This window comes from Artemia franciscana, chromosome 2 (genome assembly GCF_032884065.1).
Source record: "Artemia franciscana chromosome 2, ASM3288406v1, whole genome shotgun sequence".
Lineage (NCBI taxonomy): Eukaryota > Metazoa > Arthropoda > Branchiopoda > Anostraca > Artemiidae > Artemia > Artemia franciscana.
The window spans coordinates 55,569,013-55,586,353 of NC_088864.1; the positions used below are offsets into that span (position 1 = coordinate 55,569,013).

A 17,341-nucleotide genomic window follows, 5' to 3' on the forward strand; every position below is an offset into this window, starting at 1 on the left:
GAACAAAGTCAAAATATTTTTCTGTATGCTAATTGTCAGCAACAACTCAGAAATGGCTGTGGGTAATAATCTGAAACTATCAGGGTATGTTGAACAGTGCTGGGAGGACAAATGACCCCTTGTTCTTTTTACGCCCCCTTAGAACTGGTCAAGATTATAAAATAGCCACTTTATTTTTAAATTAGTCAAGAGGTCTAATTACCATGCCTCTGGAACGGATGTTAAAAAAATAAAGTCCACAACATACGTTCTGGTTGTCAAAACGGTATGCACGCAATATCTCAGGAATAGGGGAAGGTGTTAAGATGAAACTTTTGGGGGATGTTCAGCGGGGTATTGACTTTAATTAATATACAACAGTGTGCATTCCGGTTGTCAAAAGGACATACATTAGATGCAAAAAAACAGGTTGGGCTAAGGGTATTTGGTTGAACCTTCCAGGGGATTTTGATCTAAATAAAAAGATTCTGTGTACATCCATCTTGTTAAAATGATGTATACAATACGTAAAATACACCATTTTTTAATTACTTTTTTTCGATTAGATTTTTTGCTTCTTATACTTTTATAGGTTTTTATTCAGGTTATTAATGAATAAAGATTATGATACTCTGTAAGAATAGTTACAGTCAAGACTTAGGCAATCCTCGTCCATTTTGTTGTATAGGACATATAAAAATAAGAAAAGATGAAAAAGGCTGAATAACTGGACAAAATTTTTAAGATAAAGTGTTACATATAAACTTTAAAAATAACCAAAACATTCTTTTTCGTCGACGTGGGTACTACTAAAATGCTTACTGGGGCTTCATTCCAAAGAAACTATTTGGTTTCTAAATTGAATTTAAGTCTGGACATACTTAAGGGAGACTCCTTTAATCTTCCCTTGCTAGTCCCTTGAATAAACTAGAAAATACTGTGTACCAATAAATATCTTTACAGGGATAGTAGAAACCTTTTCACTTTCCGTTTCAATGGAGCTATTCGATTTTGGAATCAAATCCAACTTGACCATATTTAGAGAAAACCCGCTCTAACGCTCCCCTTTGCTAGTCCCAAGGAAAATGAGAAAACCTTAAATGTTTCTGAAAAACATAATATACTCAGAGTACTTACTTTCATCTTTAGCTTTCTTTGACATCATTGCTCTTTCTTTTTCAGCAATATTGTATTCAGTAAAGATTCCAGGTAGAAGAACAATCATATTGAGGACACCGAGACATGCAGCAATCCACGCTGCCGCTGTGTACATGTTGAAGCTTAGATCACCAATTCCCATACTAATCCCTTCACATCCTATGCCTGTCAGTGCAGACTGTATTACTGCAATAAAAGGTATATCATTTAGCTAAGCTAGGATAACTTTCAAAGGGAAGAAGGGGCGTCAATTCATACAAATGTAGAGGGGGACAAAATATACTTGTCTAGATCGAGGGAGGGCGAATTTGTTGATTTTCAACTAGTTTAAACTGAGATACGACAAAAGTTTATCAGGTTTTTGCATTAAATCAGGAGTTAAGCAGGGTTGTGTTTTAGTAGAATTCTCCTAGACTTAGATTATGCTAATGATAAAAGTGTGAGCAATATGAATGAACTTTTAGAGGTTTTGCGAGTTAAGGGTGCTAGAATAGGTTGCAAAATTAATGTCAAAAACACGAAGTCGCTTAGGCTAGGAATAAGTGAAGATGAAAAGTTGACGTTGGGTAACGAAAAGATTGATCAAGTTTATAGCTTCACTTACCTTGGTAGTATTATTAGTGAATAAAATAGATACCTTAAAGACGTTGAAAGCAGAATAGCTAAGGTTCAGGGTGTTTTTTCACCCTGGATAAGGATAAGAAGATAAGACTCTGAAGCAAGATTAGAATATTGGAAGCTACAGTGAGGTCATTGGTCAAAAATGGACCTGAAACGTGGAAGCTCTGAAAAACAGAGGAACATTTGCTATATGTTTTTCAGAGAAATCACCAACGTATTATTTTGGGTACCCGACTGGCTGACCACATTTCAAACAGTAGGCTGTACAGTGTGACTCAATCTCGCTTTCTAAGGCTATAATGAGAGACAGGTTGAAGGGATTGGGGCACTTTCTGAGGATGAAGGATGACAGATTGCAAAAGATTGTCGTTTTCAGCTAACCTTCTAGGGCTAAACAAAAAGCAGGTCATCCCTGGTTGAGGTGAGAAGATGTCATAGAGAAAAATTGAAGGGAAATGGCAACTTTCTTGGAATGTGTAAAAAGGAGGGTTTACGATGAGTTGTTAGTAGAATAAAGAACCATAACACCATTATAAAACTTCCAATATATATTACACTCAACCACTAATTATAGATGTAAACCACTACATATATATATATATATATATATATATATATATATATATATATATATATATATATATATATATGTATATGTATATACATATATATATATATCTATATATATATATATATATATATATATATATATATGTATATATATATGTATGTGTATATATATATATATATATATATATATATATATATATATATATGTATATATATATATATATATATATATATATATATATATATATATATATATATATATATATATATTAATTGGCCTACCACTTTATTGGCATATGTATTCAATAGCTTAATTTCGTGAAAAGTTTTAAACTGCAGAATATTTGCAACTATCAGGTCTTTACCATCTGTAGAATAACTTCATGATCCTCGTTAAAATTGGGTCTTCCGAACAAAGGTCAGTGCTCTTTGGGATCTGGGATCAGAGTAGAATTTATTTTTTTGTGTATTCAAAGCCTTTTAAAGTTCAATTCCAGTACCTTTAAGGTAAAATAAATTAACTTTAAGGAGGTCCTTCATATAAGGATTTGTTCCTTGGAAACGATATCAAATAAAAAAAAATATTTTCTGATAATACTTACTATCAGTTTTCATACTATCATGATCACGATGATTTAATCATTTTACTAAATAAAAAATAGGTTTTCTCAACAGAAAGTAAGGAGCGACATTAAAACTTAAAGCCGACAGAAATTTTTACGTATATGAAGAGGACTGCCATCTCCTCAACACCTCGCTCCTTTTGCTAAAGGTCTTAGTACTTAAAAAAAAACTTATTGTTCTAATTAAAAGACCGTTGTGTTTCAGTATTCCTCTTTAAGGAATTGGGACGCAATGCAAACTTTAGCGTAAAGGGTGAGGTGTTGAGGAGGGGGCACTCCCCTTCATATACATGACAATTTCTGTTAGTTACAAGTTTTAATGTTGCTCTTTATTTTCAGCTGAAAAAAATTGTTTTCATATTTAATTTCTGATCATTTTTTTTCAATAATGCAAGGAAATATGGCCCAACCTCCACGGAGAAATCCCTATCCCCACGGAAATATCCTCTATACAGTTCAATCTTGGTGAAACCGGACGATTACTCTTAACAACTCCACGCGTAAAATTGAGACGGAAAAGTGAAAGCAAGACACATAAATCGAAATTTGTATAGGAATTTTGGCAAATTCCCCCAGTGTATAATTTCTTTTGACAAGTCCACCCACTGGAAATTTGCCTCCCCATGGAAAAGTCCCCCGTGGAAAAACAGCCAGGAAGAAATTTCTCACCAACCTCCGCCCGAAAATGTATGTATACTTCCCAATAACATATACTATGCGTAAACAATGGACAAATTTTATAACTTAAAGACCTTGCCCCTGTAGCTATGGGGGGATCATATTATATCCAAAGGTATAGTTATTGGACCTCCCAACTATGATGAACAAAACGTCTATCTTAAAATTTTGATCAGACAATTTTGGAAAAAGGGGGGCGGGAAGGGGGTCTAGTTGCCCTCCAATCTTTTTGGTCACTTAAAAGAGAACTAGAACATTTAATTTCCGTTCGAATGAGCTCTCTCACAATATTCTAGGAGCAGTTGGAACACGCGTGCGTGATCTTTCTTCTGGTAAAAGATATAAAATTCCGCTTTTTCGCAGATAGGAGCTTGAAACCTCTACAACAGGGTTTTCTGATACGCTGAATCTGATGGTGTGAATTTATTTCGGATTATAAAACTTTTAGGAGATGCTTACCTCTTTCTTTGAAAATCAGGCAAATTTTTCAGGCTCGTAGCGTTTGATGGGTAAATCTAAACTTAATGAAGCTTATATATTTGAAATCAGCATAATAATCTAATTTTTTAATCTAATTCTCTAAAAATTCCTTTTTATAGAGTTTCGATTACTATTGAGCCGGGTCACTCCTTACTTACAGTTCGTTACTACGATCTGTTGGATTTTCTATGGTGATATATTTATTTAAGAACAACAACAATCTACATACAAAAATCAAGATGATTCACCCCCAAACCAAACAGTTGACGTGGGGTGAATCTACACTACTCTACACTACTTTGTTAATTTTCCTAAGCAACGAAATGAGAAATTGGCCGACACCAATTTTAGATACCTTCGCATTTTCTGGGCTACGATATTAGCAAGCTGCTGCCCCGGCTTTAGGTTGGTAGAAGCCCAACCAGGATACCTAATAGTCAACCATGTTTCACCATAAATTCATAAAAGATAAGCTTTTTGAACGTAACAAAATTACCCAGACAATTACATCTTCAATTTTTTAGATAAAAATAAGTTGTATTTTATATTTAAATAAAGCTATGTAAAATTGTTTACTTTCTACCCTGATAAGACATTATTAAAACAAGTCGGTCAGCAAAAAGAGCGAAAGTATATTTTTCACAATATGCTTATGAATAAATTTTACTTCAATATCTTTGTTAAAACTCTTTCTTAAATTTTACAAAATATACTAATCTACTTCAAGAATAATCTGTCAAGAATAATCTACTTCAAGAATATTCAGTCTATTTCCACTTCGTGTTGATTTCTTGGGGGGAGAGAACAGCAGAGAGGAGCTATTTTTAACTAATTTGCAAATTAATTCATTACTTGGTGCATGCTTCTTTATTAAACATTTCCATTATGAAGGAGGGGTCTGGTATTCGTTATTTCTAAGGCTCTTTTTTGAATATTAGTATTAGAATATGTATTTGCCTTCTACTGGAAAATTTAAATGATATGTCACAAAAAATTGTGTTCTGTTCACGTGTTAGTAGTCATGCCCCTCTGCTTTTAAACCAGCCCACAGGGGGTGTGCAATTGGAGCTACTAGGCCCTCAAGACGCTATTACGCGCACCTGAGTCTTACACAATACTACAACGCACTTGTAACGGTAGAGTACACCTGAATGTTACGTAATAAAGAGTGTTTTTTACTTTTGTTGTTACATAGTAGAATTTTTACTTTTGGTTGTTACGTAGCAGGGAATGTTTTCTTTGGGTGAGGTGTAATAGAGAATGTTTATCTGTGTTAAGGATGGCATTACCGTACGTGACTTGGTATATTTATTTGTAATGACGTATTGGCACTACACACGTGGGATTTTACGTCATGGCAGTGCAGAAGTTGGTGTTATGCAATAATGGCGCTTGGGAACTTGCTACAAGTGAATTAGTTCTTCAAGAAACATAATGTAATTTGATTTCTGTCTTCGTAAAACTTGTTATATTTTTATTTCTTTTAGTTGAACTCGTTGCATGTTGATTTTTCTCTTCCTGAAATGTGTACATTGGTTTTTCTCCTCGTAATACTGGTTTCGTTCGTGGAACGTGTTGCGTGCTGATTTTGTTCGTAAAACGTAATATATCTTGGTATTTTTCTTTGTGAAACTTGTTGTATGTTGATATGTTCTTTCGTCAAACTTAATTTATCATGAAATTTTCTTCGTGGAACTTGTTGCATGTTGGTTTTTCCTCGTGAAACATGATTCATGCTGATTTTATTTCATGAAATGTGTTGCAGTTGGATTATTTCTTCAAGAAACTGAATGTATCTTGATTTATGTCTTCGAGAAACTTGTTATTCCTTTATTTGTTCTTCACAAAGCTTGTTGCATGTTGATTTTTCTCTTAGTTAAACTTGTATTAGTTTTGTTCATGGAACCTGTTGCGTGACGATTTTTGTTCATAAAATTTAATGTATCTTGATATCTTTCTTCGTGAAACTTGTTGCATGCTGATTTTTTCTTTATGAACTTTGTTGCATTTGGATTTATTTTTCAAAAAATTTAATGTATCTTGATTTACATCTTCGAGAAACTTGTTATATTTGTATTTCTTCTTCGTGAAACTTCTTGTATGTTGATTTTTCTGTTCGTTTAATTCGTACAATAACTTTTCTCCTGGTGAAAACGGTCTTGTTCGTGGAACTTGCTGCGTACTAATGTCTTTCATAAAACTTAATTTATTTTGATATTTTCCTTCGTGAAAATTGTTGTATATTGATTTATCCTTACGTGAAATTTAATTCATCCTGATATTTTTCTTCGTGAAACTTGTTGCATGTTGATTTTTCTTCAGAAATTAGATGTATGCTGAGTTGTGTTTGTCAAACTTGTTGCATTTGGGTTATTTCTTCAAAAAACATAGTGTGGGTTGATTTATGTCTGGGTTGATTTATGTCTTCAAGAAACTTGTTATATTTTTATTTCTTCTTTCTGGAGCTTGTCGCATGTCGATTTATCACTTCGGAAAACTTGCACGCCCATTTTCCTACATGCTAATAGATGACGCACCATCTAAACTAACCAAACCTACCGTGTGTAGGATATGTCGGTTAGGTTAGCTAACCTAGCCTAGTAGTATGTAAGAAAAAGGTGTTCAAGTTTTGAGAAGTGAAAAATCAATATGCACCAAGTCTCATGAAGAAGAAATAAAAATAAAACAATTTTTTGAAGAAAAAATAAAGATACATTAAGTTTCTGGAAGAAATAATGTACATGCAACAAGTTTCAAGAAGGAAACTCAACATGTACCATGTTTTACAAAGAAAAAACAAGCATTCAATAACTTTTGCGAAGAAAAATATCATGACAAATTAAGTTTCAAGTAAAAATAAATCAGCATACAACAATTTTCACGAAGAAAAATGTCAAAATAAATTAGATTTCACGAACAAAATTCAGCATGCAATCAATGTTCAATGTTTAAGTTTCACAAAGACAAAAATCAAAGTACAATTTGTTTCATGAAGCAGAAAAAAATATAACGAGTTTCTCGAAGACATAAATCATAGTACATCAAGTTTCTTGAAGAAATTATCAACATGCAATAGGTTTCACAAACAAAACCGGTTTCACAAGGAGTAAAATCAATGTAAAAGTTACACGAACAGAAAAATCAACGTATAACAAGTTTCACCAAGAAAAACTAAAAGTGCAACAAGTTTTGCGAGGAAAACATTAACTTGAAACAAATTTCATGAAAAAATAATCCACATGTAACATGTTTCATGAACAAAAATTAACATACAACCAGTTTCACAAAGGGAAAGAAATTAACGTAAAACAAGTTTCACGGAAAAAATGTCATGATAAATTACGTTTCATGAAAGAATAAATCAATACACATCAAGCTTCACGGAGAAAAATATCGAGACAAATTTTTTTACGCGAACAAAAATCAGCACGCAGCAAGTTTCACGAAGAAAATTAGTTTCACGAGGAGAAAAATCAATGTAAAAGATTCACTAAGAGAAAAATCAACATGCAAAAAGTTTCATGCAGAAGAAATAAAAATATAACAAGTTTCTCGAAGACATAAATCAAGATATATTAGTTTTTTGAAGAAATAATCTACATGCAATAAGTTTCATGAAGAAAATTATCTTGAAAAATTAAATTTCACGAAAGAATGAATCGAAATACAAGTTTCACGAAGAAAAATATCTGAACAAAAATCAGTGCGGAACAAGTTCCACAAACAAAACCGGTTTAATGAGGAGAAAAATCAATATAAAACTTTCACGAAGAGAAAACCTACATGCAATATTACACGAAGAAGAACTAAAAGTACATCAAGATTCTCAAACACATAAATCAAGAAACACTAAGATTCTTGAAGAAATTATCTAGATGCAACAAGTTTCACGAACAAAAATATGCATGCATCATGTTTCACGAAGAAAAAATGAACATGCAACAAGTTTCACTAAGAACAATTACATGATAAATTAAGTTTCACGAAACAATAAATCAACATACAACAAGTTTCACGAAGAAAAATTTCAAGATAAATTAATTTTCACGAAAAAAATCATTACGCAACAAGTTCCGAGTACAAACCAGTTTCACGAGGAGAAAATCAGTGCAAAATATTTTACGAAGAGAAAATCAACAAGAGACAGGTTCCATGAAAAAAAAAATGTAACAAGTTTCTCGAAGATATAAATTAAGATGCAATAAGTTTATTAAAGAAATAATCCAGATTTGACATGTTTCACGAAAAAAATATCAAAATAATGGAAAAATAATCCAAATTAATGGAATGTAACAGGCAGGTGCATCTAATAGAGCAATAGAAAGGAGGCATTTTCATTAAGACCTCTCAGAAATAACTCTTAATAACTCTTAATAATAACTCTTAAAATTTAAATTTATCTCTAATAACAAGCTTCCCCTCTGGAATTGCTTGCTAGGGGGTGGGCCTGTCACATATTGCCAGGATGGCGTGAATATGCATAGTCTTGGTTCAATGACAGGCGGCATTTTTATCAAGAACTCTCAGAAACAACTCTTAATATGATTTAAACTTATCTCTAATAACAAGTATCTCCTGTGCAATTGCTTGCTAGAGGGTGGACCGGTCACATATTGTCATGGTGGCGTGAGATTTTCTCAAAGAAACGTGTCATTTTCATTAAAACCAATCATATATAACCGAATGCAACAAATATTTGTCTTTTCTTGCCGGTACTTTTTTTTCTTGAGGGTGCCAGAGGGCCAGTCATAGTGTGGCAGAGTGGTGTGAATTGATATGGTTTATCACGTTTAGAGTGGCTTGCAAAAAGAACAAGCCATTGGATTCAATTCATGATTTATTATGAAAATATATGAAAAATGCCCTTGGAATGATGAAGGGGTTGACAGGGGTTGGCGTGTCCCATCCATAGTGTGACAGGGTGACATGGATTACTTGAACTAGCATGTTCTACAGGTTAAATTTAAGGAGGGAGGTGTTAAAAGAATTTTTGAGGATGGGGGCTGAAATTTAACATCCAGTCAAAGAATCGAGGCATTTTCAACAAGACCTCTCAGAAATAACTCTTGATATGGTTTAAATTTATCTCTAATAACAGGCATCTCTTCTGAAATTGGTTGTTAGGGGGTGGGCCAGCCACATCCTGTCGCGGTGGCGTGAATATGCATAGTTCTGGCCAAAAAAGTGGTATTTTTATTAAAAAGTCTGGAATACCTCTTAATGTGGCTTAAATTTACCTCTAATAGCACCCCTCCCCTTGAAATTGCTTGCTAGGGTGGACCAGTCACAGATTATCACGGTGGTGCGAATATGCATAGTTTTGGCTTAAAGAAACATGGCGTTTTCATTAAAATCTCTCAGAATTACCTGATCATATGGCTTAAATTTACCTCTAATAACAACCCTTCACTCCTACCCCCCTAAAACCGGTTGCTATGCCCCCTACTCTTCTGTGATTCGTGGTTCTTATTTGCTCAAGTTTTATCCTTTATTAGGTTTAAACACACTTTATTTTTCCATTTGTTAATCTTTAACTGCCTTTTCTGTGATTTCATGATTTTACTACGTTTTTTATTAATAAAAGTGATATATACAATAAAAAGCCTTTATTCTTCAGATTTCTTGGTCAAGGACGAATCTCCAATATATTTTCACTAACGCAGTTTAAGCATCTTGTAACCTATGTACATTGGTATGCTCGTTTAAGATTGCCTCTAGTATAAGTGCTAAATTCTGAGTAGTGGAGTGGAAAGCCTTGAAAGAAGAGAAAACACTTTGAAAGAAAAATGAATCCTGAAGAAAAATCTCTCAAAGTATTATGTAACACTCATGTGCGTGCCGTAATTACGCAACACCTCATGTTTGAGCTGGTATCGTATAACATTTCGTGTGTGTGTGCCACCAATATGTAAGACCGACGTGTGTGCCGACTTTACATAACATCCCACGTGTGTGCTGTCACTACGTCATTTTCAATAAATCTACCCAGTAAAGTAAATTTACGTCATCTTTAACACAGGTAAACACTTCCTATTACGTAATACCCAAGGAAAACATTCCCTCTTATGCAACAACTAAAAGTAAACACTCTCTATTATGTAACAACTACTCTCTATTACATCTCTATAAACGCTCTCTATTACATAGCATACAGATGTACCATACTGTTGCGGGTGCGCTATAATATTGTGTAAGACCCAGGGGCAGGTAATAGCGTCTTAAGAGGCTAGTAGTTCCAATTTTACACCCCTATGGGCTGGTTCAAAAGCAGAGGGGCATCATTACTTGTTTTCTTAATCCCAGAAACAAACAAAAACTGTACAATGCTATCGAAGGTTTTTTCATTAGACATTCAATTCCCGTTTCTTTTCTTATTTTTCAACATATGTGGTTGTATAAGCTAAGGTAGTTTCAAAGACCCCACTGCCTTTCCATGAAGATCAATAACAATTTGTATAGGGATAAATTCTTTTATTAGACAGTAAAAAAAATAAACAATCGAAGAATATACTGGATATTCCAATCACTGTACATGCGATTGATGTATTCAGTATATTGTTTGATTGTTTAATACTTTTTTTTCTCTGCCTAATATAAGTATTTATCCCTATTCAAACTATTATTTATTGTGTAAGCTTCCACTTAACCAACTAAAACAATCATATTATATTTTAGAAAGTATTTAGAAAGTATAATTTAAAGCAAATTAAAGACAGTTTAGAACGTAACTTAAGTCGGAAAGTAATTTAGCTGGGAATTCAGCGGGGGTTCAAAGCAAAATATTCGTATTCGACTAAATTTAAAGCTGTTTGATTCCTTGACGTTTCTGACTCGGAATAGGTTAAAGCAAAACAGATGTACGATAGTGGTCGATGAGGAAAACATACAAAAAACTCAACTTACCTGGACCAATCATAAAACCAATAGTTTGAGAAAAGTTCACAATAGATATTCCAGTTGTTCTTTCTGCTTCAGTTGTCGCTTGACTTGCGTAGCTTAGAGAGAGAGCAACAGTAGCTAAAAAGTAAATTTTGACACTAGTTAAACTGACCATGATCAGTCCCTAGATCACATCCCTCCTTCCAAACACTCTGAGACAGTAAAAAAGGACGTAATAAACCTCTCCTTAAAACCAGTTTCATAATAAAAAAAAGTTTCTTTTATTTTTCTCAATCTTTGAAAATACTGTAACTTTCTTGAAAATTCATGAAAATACTTTGCAAATATTGAAAATAGTTAATTTTACAAATGCGAGATACGAGTACTCCTGTCCTCTGTCCACGATGCCCAGTAAGGACGTTTTCTGTTCCACAAATTGAATAACTATCTGATGAAGTCTCTTGTCTGGCTAATATATGTTTTTTTTTTCTAGTTTACAGTTTATCCTATTAAATGAATCATACTAGTAAAATACCATAATTTATTGTGATAGTACAGTGCATAGATTCGTGTCTGAGAATCCTAAAGACAGCAGTTCAAACCTGCTTACTGCAAAGCCTTTTCCTTCTTGTTATGGGGATCCTTGAGGTAGATTAAATAAAGAAAAATATTCAAATGAAATTGAATAGTGACGCAAAATTATAGAACAAACAGAAATTTCTCTATATATGAGGGTGGCTGCCCCCTCTCTTATTAAGCAGAAGTTTTATAGGTCTTTACAAATACTTCCTTATCCAATTAAGCGGCACTTCTATTTGGACATTCGTCTTTAAATATTCTTGACAAGGGGTTATGCCCCAAGGGGCAAAAAATTACCTGTAGAAGAAATTACCCACTTAATATCCTCCTTAGATAGTCCAGTTCTATTTTATACCTCCTCTCCCAATCCCTCTTTTACCCCAGAGTACCACGACTACCAAACGTTCTGATTTGGCAGCCCCACTTCTTTATTTCCTAATCGACTATTAAAAAAACCTGTTTGGACACCTCTTCCACTTGCTTATCACCGCCATAAACTCTACTCCACTCACCTGACATTCCACTTAAGGCAGGACAAACTCGCAAAGAATCTTCCTATACCTCCCATGTTAAACATTTGGAGTTTGCCTGACGTTCCTGAATTAGTGATTTTAGCGGTTTTTATGTCAATAGAAGTAAAAAAATCTGGTGAATATTTTGGCATAATCAAATCTTAAAGCCGACAATTATTTTTTTTATAATTCGAAAATAATTATAAAACCTGTTTCGGGTTTGCATTCTAGATTGCTATGCTTGACATTGTTGTTGTGGGGTATCAAAAAATAGAGCAAAAAATTTTCTATTCATCAATAAGAAACTTTTTTCTATAATATATACCTCCTGGCTGCAGTCCCTTCAAATACTTTACATATTTGTGTTCCGAAATCAAAATTTCCCCTCAAAAGGTTAGATTGAGCTGTAATCGGAGCATCTAAGAATGCAAAAATTACACCAAGGGGCTAACCACTCGGAATGTTCAGGAGCGATTCAGTCAAGCATTATTTAGTTCTAACCTGTTTAAACAGATTCTAGAGAAGAAGTAAGGTGCAGACACCAAACTGCCGGTTAATGAATATATAAGAAAATTGTATTGTATAAATAATTAAGGATAAGCTGCGTCTAATCCTAGAGATAAATTGAACACAGCACAAGGGCCGAAAAAGAAGCAATGGTTTTATTTTAAAAAGATTGATCTATCGTTTTGGTTTAATTAAAATAAATTCAGGACAAATTTATGTATTGTAGTATAAGTACAGTTTTGCATAATCTTCCTACTGAAAAAAGAATTAAAAATATATAAAACAAGCTAATTAATAACTAATGAATGAAACAAAATAACTAATGAACGAAACAAAATGTTCCCAGACTATTTAAATTTGTTATAGCAAGACCCGAGTCTTGCTGTAGAACTACCAAAGCAAACTACAAAAGCAGTCAATGACCAGTCTCAAGTCCAAGGCCTTTCCAAGAAACAATCCAACCCCTTGGTAAATAAACCCCAATAAAAATTACCCATGCTAAAGCAGTCAAATGACCAGTCTCAAGTCCAAGGCCTTTCCAAGAAGCAATTCAATCCCTTAGTAAGTGAACCCCGATAAAAATGGTCAAAACCCTAATAAAGTTCTTATATAGTTCTTGTTATTGACCACAGTAACATGGGAAAAAAAAGAAATATGCGAGGGCTCCATTTGCCAAATGTGCAGGCCCATCGTGAAAAGATGAAATTAAATTATCGGGCTAGAGGCAGACCGCGTTTACCAAAATATATGTTAGAAGACTTAACGGATGCTTCGGTTCACGACGAATCAAGTTCCGAAGGAATTGGAAAATATTCCCCTTTTGTGTTGAAAGTTATCACTTCTGGAAGAAATTTGGGGTCAGACCTTCTAAAAGGCTCACGCTGGATTGTGGATCTGCCTTACCTTTTTGAGAATTACGAAAAGCTCGTGATTCGCCACATGTAAGTTTTTTCTTTGTCTTTCATTTTACGTCATTGATTTACTGCTATCAAAATTATTAGGACGGGGAATTATTCTGGGTTGCAATTAATACAACTTGTACCTTATTAAATCTTGGTAATTGTCTTTTCTGCTATAGAGAAAGAATGTTCGATAACTTTTAAAGATATTTTCATCCCCAAAACAACAGAACGCTCCGACGGTATCTACTTAGGTTGGTTTAATTTCACTATTATAGGTTTTACCAACAATTTAAAGCTTATATAGAATAATCGGCAGTTGTTTCGCTATTTCTTTAGCAATCTCATCTTCGTACTCAAGTTCTGGCTCTTCTCTTGTCATATTTCACGGGTTATCTATCCCATTATTTCCAAATTACGTTTAGACAAGACAAGATTTATTTCTACAAAACGGCTATCACAAGCCCAAAAGGGCCAAATTCACACTTTAGTGTCAATAAAAAATTTAAAAAAATGGTGAATGCCAATCAGTAATAAATATCAAACCAGTTTAAACTCATAAAATTGCAATCAGTAAAAAAGTCAAACCATAAAAAGTCGTAAATTAAAACCGGGAAAACAAATTTAAACAAAATGACAATTTAATTTACCTTGCAAGATTTGTAAAATTTGCAGTTGCAAAATAAGCATTAAAACTACAAGTTAAAAGTGGAGCGATAAGAGCGAAGGGTTAGTAATCTAAAATTTCAAATATGTGAAGGATGAACGTTCTTCTATATCTTTCAGTGGAAACTCTTATTTGGGCAAGAAGGGGGATTTTTGTTGAATTAGAACGTGGGGCAGTGGCGAATGCAGGGGGCACCCTCCCCCTGACATAGTAGTAGATTTGTGGTTGGGACCGCTTGCTCTGGTTCTTTTAGGGACGAATTTTTTTTTATTTGGTTTTTAATAGTCGAGTTTTTAGTAAGTTTTTTGTTATTAAGGCTGTTTCTTTTTGCAAACAAGTTTGAAACAAGGTTTCAGTTACTTTTTGCAGTCTCTATTAGATTTTTATTAATGACACATGTCCCCAAAAAGTATTTAATTTAAATTTAAGTTTATCAAGGGGATCTGTCCGTATTACCACAAATGCCAACTGGGAGGCGAAAATCTTCATTCGTAAGAAGGGGAGATTTAAAATTCTGACTTAATCCGCTGCTAATAGCAACAATAAGAAAGCATTATATTTCTATTTCTTTGTTCTATTTTTCCTGCTACACCATCAAACAAACTATTACTTAATGTTTAATCAACAATTAGTTCCAAAGAATGTATGATACCAAAATATGGTACTAATTTTTTTTTGACAATACAAAGTTTAAGTAACTCGCTATAGTAGCCAGAAGTGCAAATGCTAAAAATTATGCAGAAAAGATTAAATATATTATTTTTTTGTAGAGGGTGAACAACCTTTTAATTGTGTTTTATGGCGAGGTGGTTCTTATAAACTTACTTTTTTTGTATCAATATTTCTAATTGACTTTAATTTCAATAGAACTCATCAGATTTTATATTAAATTAAAGTCCATGTCCACTACCTACCCACGACTTACAAATTGTTGCAGTTCCCTTTAAATTGCTGGTACTTCTTTGTCCATAAGTTTATCGGAGTAACCTTTCATGTACACCCCCCCCCCCAAAAAAAAAAAAAAAAATCCTAGATCCGCCCCTGACGTGGCGGGTGGGTAAATATTCACTAGGGAAAAGAGAAGTAGCACAAGGGTTATGCACGATATTGTTGGCAAAATAATAAGGAAATTTGTACTCTCATTTCCTTAAGGGTGACTAGATTTGCTCTTCGAAGAAGGGAAATGTAAGGCCCTTTACCCTGTTTGAAAATAATTCTTAGACACGTTTTTTGAACTGCCTCTATTCTGTCCCACAATTCATTGGACATGCCAGAATGGCAAACAGAGAAACAGAAAAAAAAACACAAAAAAATGTATTAATCCAAAAACGTTCAGAAACAAAATGAAAAAAAACCAGTTTTTTAACTGAAAGTAAGGAGTGACATTAAAACTTAAAACAAGCAGAAATTACTCTGTATGTTAAAAGGTTTTCTCCCTTCTCAACGCTCTGCTCCTTACGCTAAAGTTTTTTACTGTTTTAAAAAGTAAACTTGAGAAAACGAGTCAAACTTTAGCGTAAAGAGCAAGGTGTTGAGGGAGGAAAAGCCCCTTTGATATACGGAGTAATTACTGTTCGTTAATTTTGCTCCTTACTTTCAGTTAAAAAACTTCTTTTTATCATTTTATTTCCAACATAAAGCGAACTTACCAGTAGAGGTAATTTCGAACAGTTCGTGGTAACGAACTGTAGTAAGGAGCGATCCGGCTCAATAGTAACCAAAGCTCTAAAAACAGAATTTTGATATCAAGAGTTACATCTCAAGAATCGCACTTTTATGCCGATTTTAAATATGTGAGTTTCATCATCAAGTTTAGTCTTACCCATCAAAAGTTACGAGCCTGAGAAAATTTACCTTATTTTTGAAAATGGGGGAACCCCCCTAAAAGTCATTTAATCTTAAAGAAAGTAACACCATCAGATTCAGCGTATCACAGAACCTTATTGTACAAGTTTCAAGCTCCTATCTACTAGAATGTAGAATTTTGTATATTTTGCCAAAACACAAATCCCAGATGCTTGTTTATTTATTTAATTCTTTTTTCCAAGGGTGATTGTACCGACCCAGTGGTCTTAAAATTTCGAGAGGGCTCATTCAAATGGAAATGAAAAGTTCTAGCGCCCTTTCTAAGTGACCAAACAAATTGGAGGGCACCTAGGCCCCCTCCCACGCTCATTTTTTCCAAACGTCGTCCGATCCAAATCCTGATATAGCCATTTTATTCAGCATAATTGAAAAACCTTATAACTATGTCTTTCAGGACGACTTACTCCCCCAAAGTCCCCATGGGAGAAGCTGCAAGTTAAAAACTTTGATCAGTGTTTGCACATAGTAATGATTATTGGGAAGTGTACAGACGTTTTCAGTGGGATTTTTTGGTTGGAAGGAGGGGTTGAGAAGAGGAGGTTTTGTTGGGGAAACTTTCCATGGAGGAATTTGTCATGGGGAGGAAAATTTTCCATGAATGGCAGGGGGCAGGATTTTCTAGCATGATTTAAAAAAAAACAATGAAAAAATAAATATGAAAAAGTGTTTTCAACTGAAAGTAAGGACCAGCGGTAAAACTTAAAACAAACAAAAAATATTACACATATATGGGGTTCATTTCCTCCTAATCTCTCACTCTTTACGCTAAAGTATTTTTTGGTAATTTCAATTATTTATTCTACGGCCTTTGTGATTCAGGGGTCATTCTTAAGGATATAGGACAAAATTTAAGCTTTAGTGTAATGAGCGAGGTATTGACAAGTAGGCGAGCCCCCCTTACATACGTAATAGATACCTGCGAATATAGAAGTTCGTTAGGTAAGTTAATTCGTAAGTTACGTATATTTTTTACTAATGAAAACCATCGTAAAAAACTAAAAGCTCTAGTTGCCTTTTTAAGTAGCAAAATATTGGAGAGCAGCTGGGCCTCGTTCCCCACTCATTTTTCTCAAAATCGTTCGATCAAAATTATGAGAAAGCCGTTTAGCCAAAAAAAATTAAAATTCAAATTTCGTTTTAATTATTCATCTGCGCAGAGCCGAAATCAAAACATGGATTAACTAAAAAACGTTCAAAAATTAAATAAAAAACGAATTTTTTTCAATGAAAGGAAGGAGTAACATTAAAACTTAAAACGAACAGAAATTACCCAGTATATGAAAGGGGCTGTTCCCTCCTCAACGCCCCGCACTTTACGCTAAA

At 33.8% G+C, this 17,341-nt stretch overlaps 1 protein-coding gene across 2 annotated transcripts in view; it reads right to left on the minus strand.

Annotated features, from left to right (window-relative positions):
- LOC136043795 (major facilitator superfamily domain-containing protein 8-like) overlaps positions 1 to 17,341 on the minus strand; it is a 101,796-nt gene that overhangs the window by 59,802 nt on the left and 24,653 nt on the right. For both annotated transcript variants that reach the window (XM_065728713.1, XM_065728712.1), the window contains exons 4-5: positions 11,013 to 11,126; positions 1,117 to 1,323 (exon numbers count right to left, since the gene is read on the minus strand). In XM_065728713.1, the coding sequence (XP_065584785.1) occupies positions 1,117 to 1,323; positions 11,013 to 11,126 (321 nt within the window). The remainder of the gene's footprint in view (positions 1 to 1,116; positions 1,324 to 11,012; positions 11,127 to 17,341) is intronic.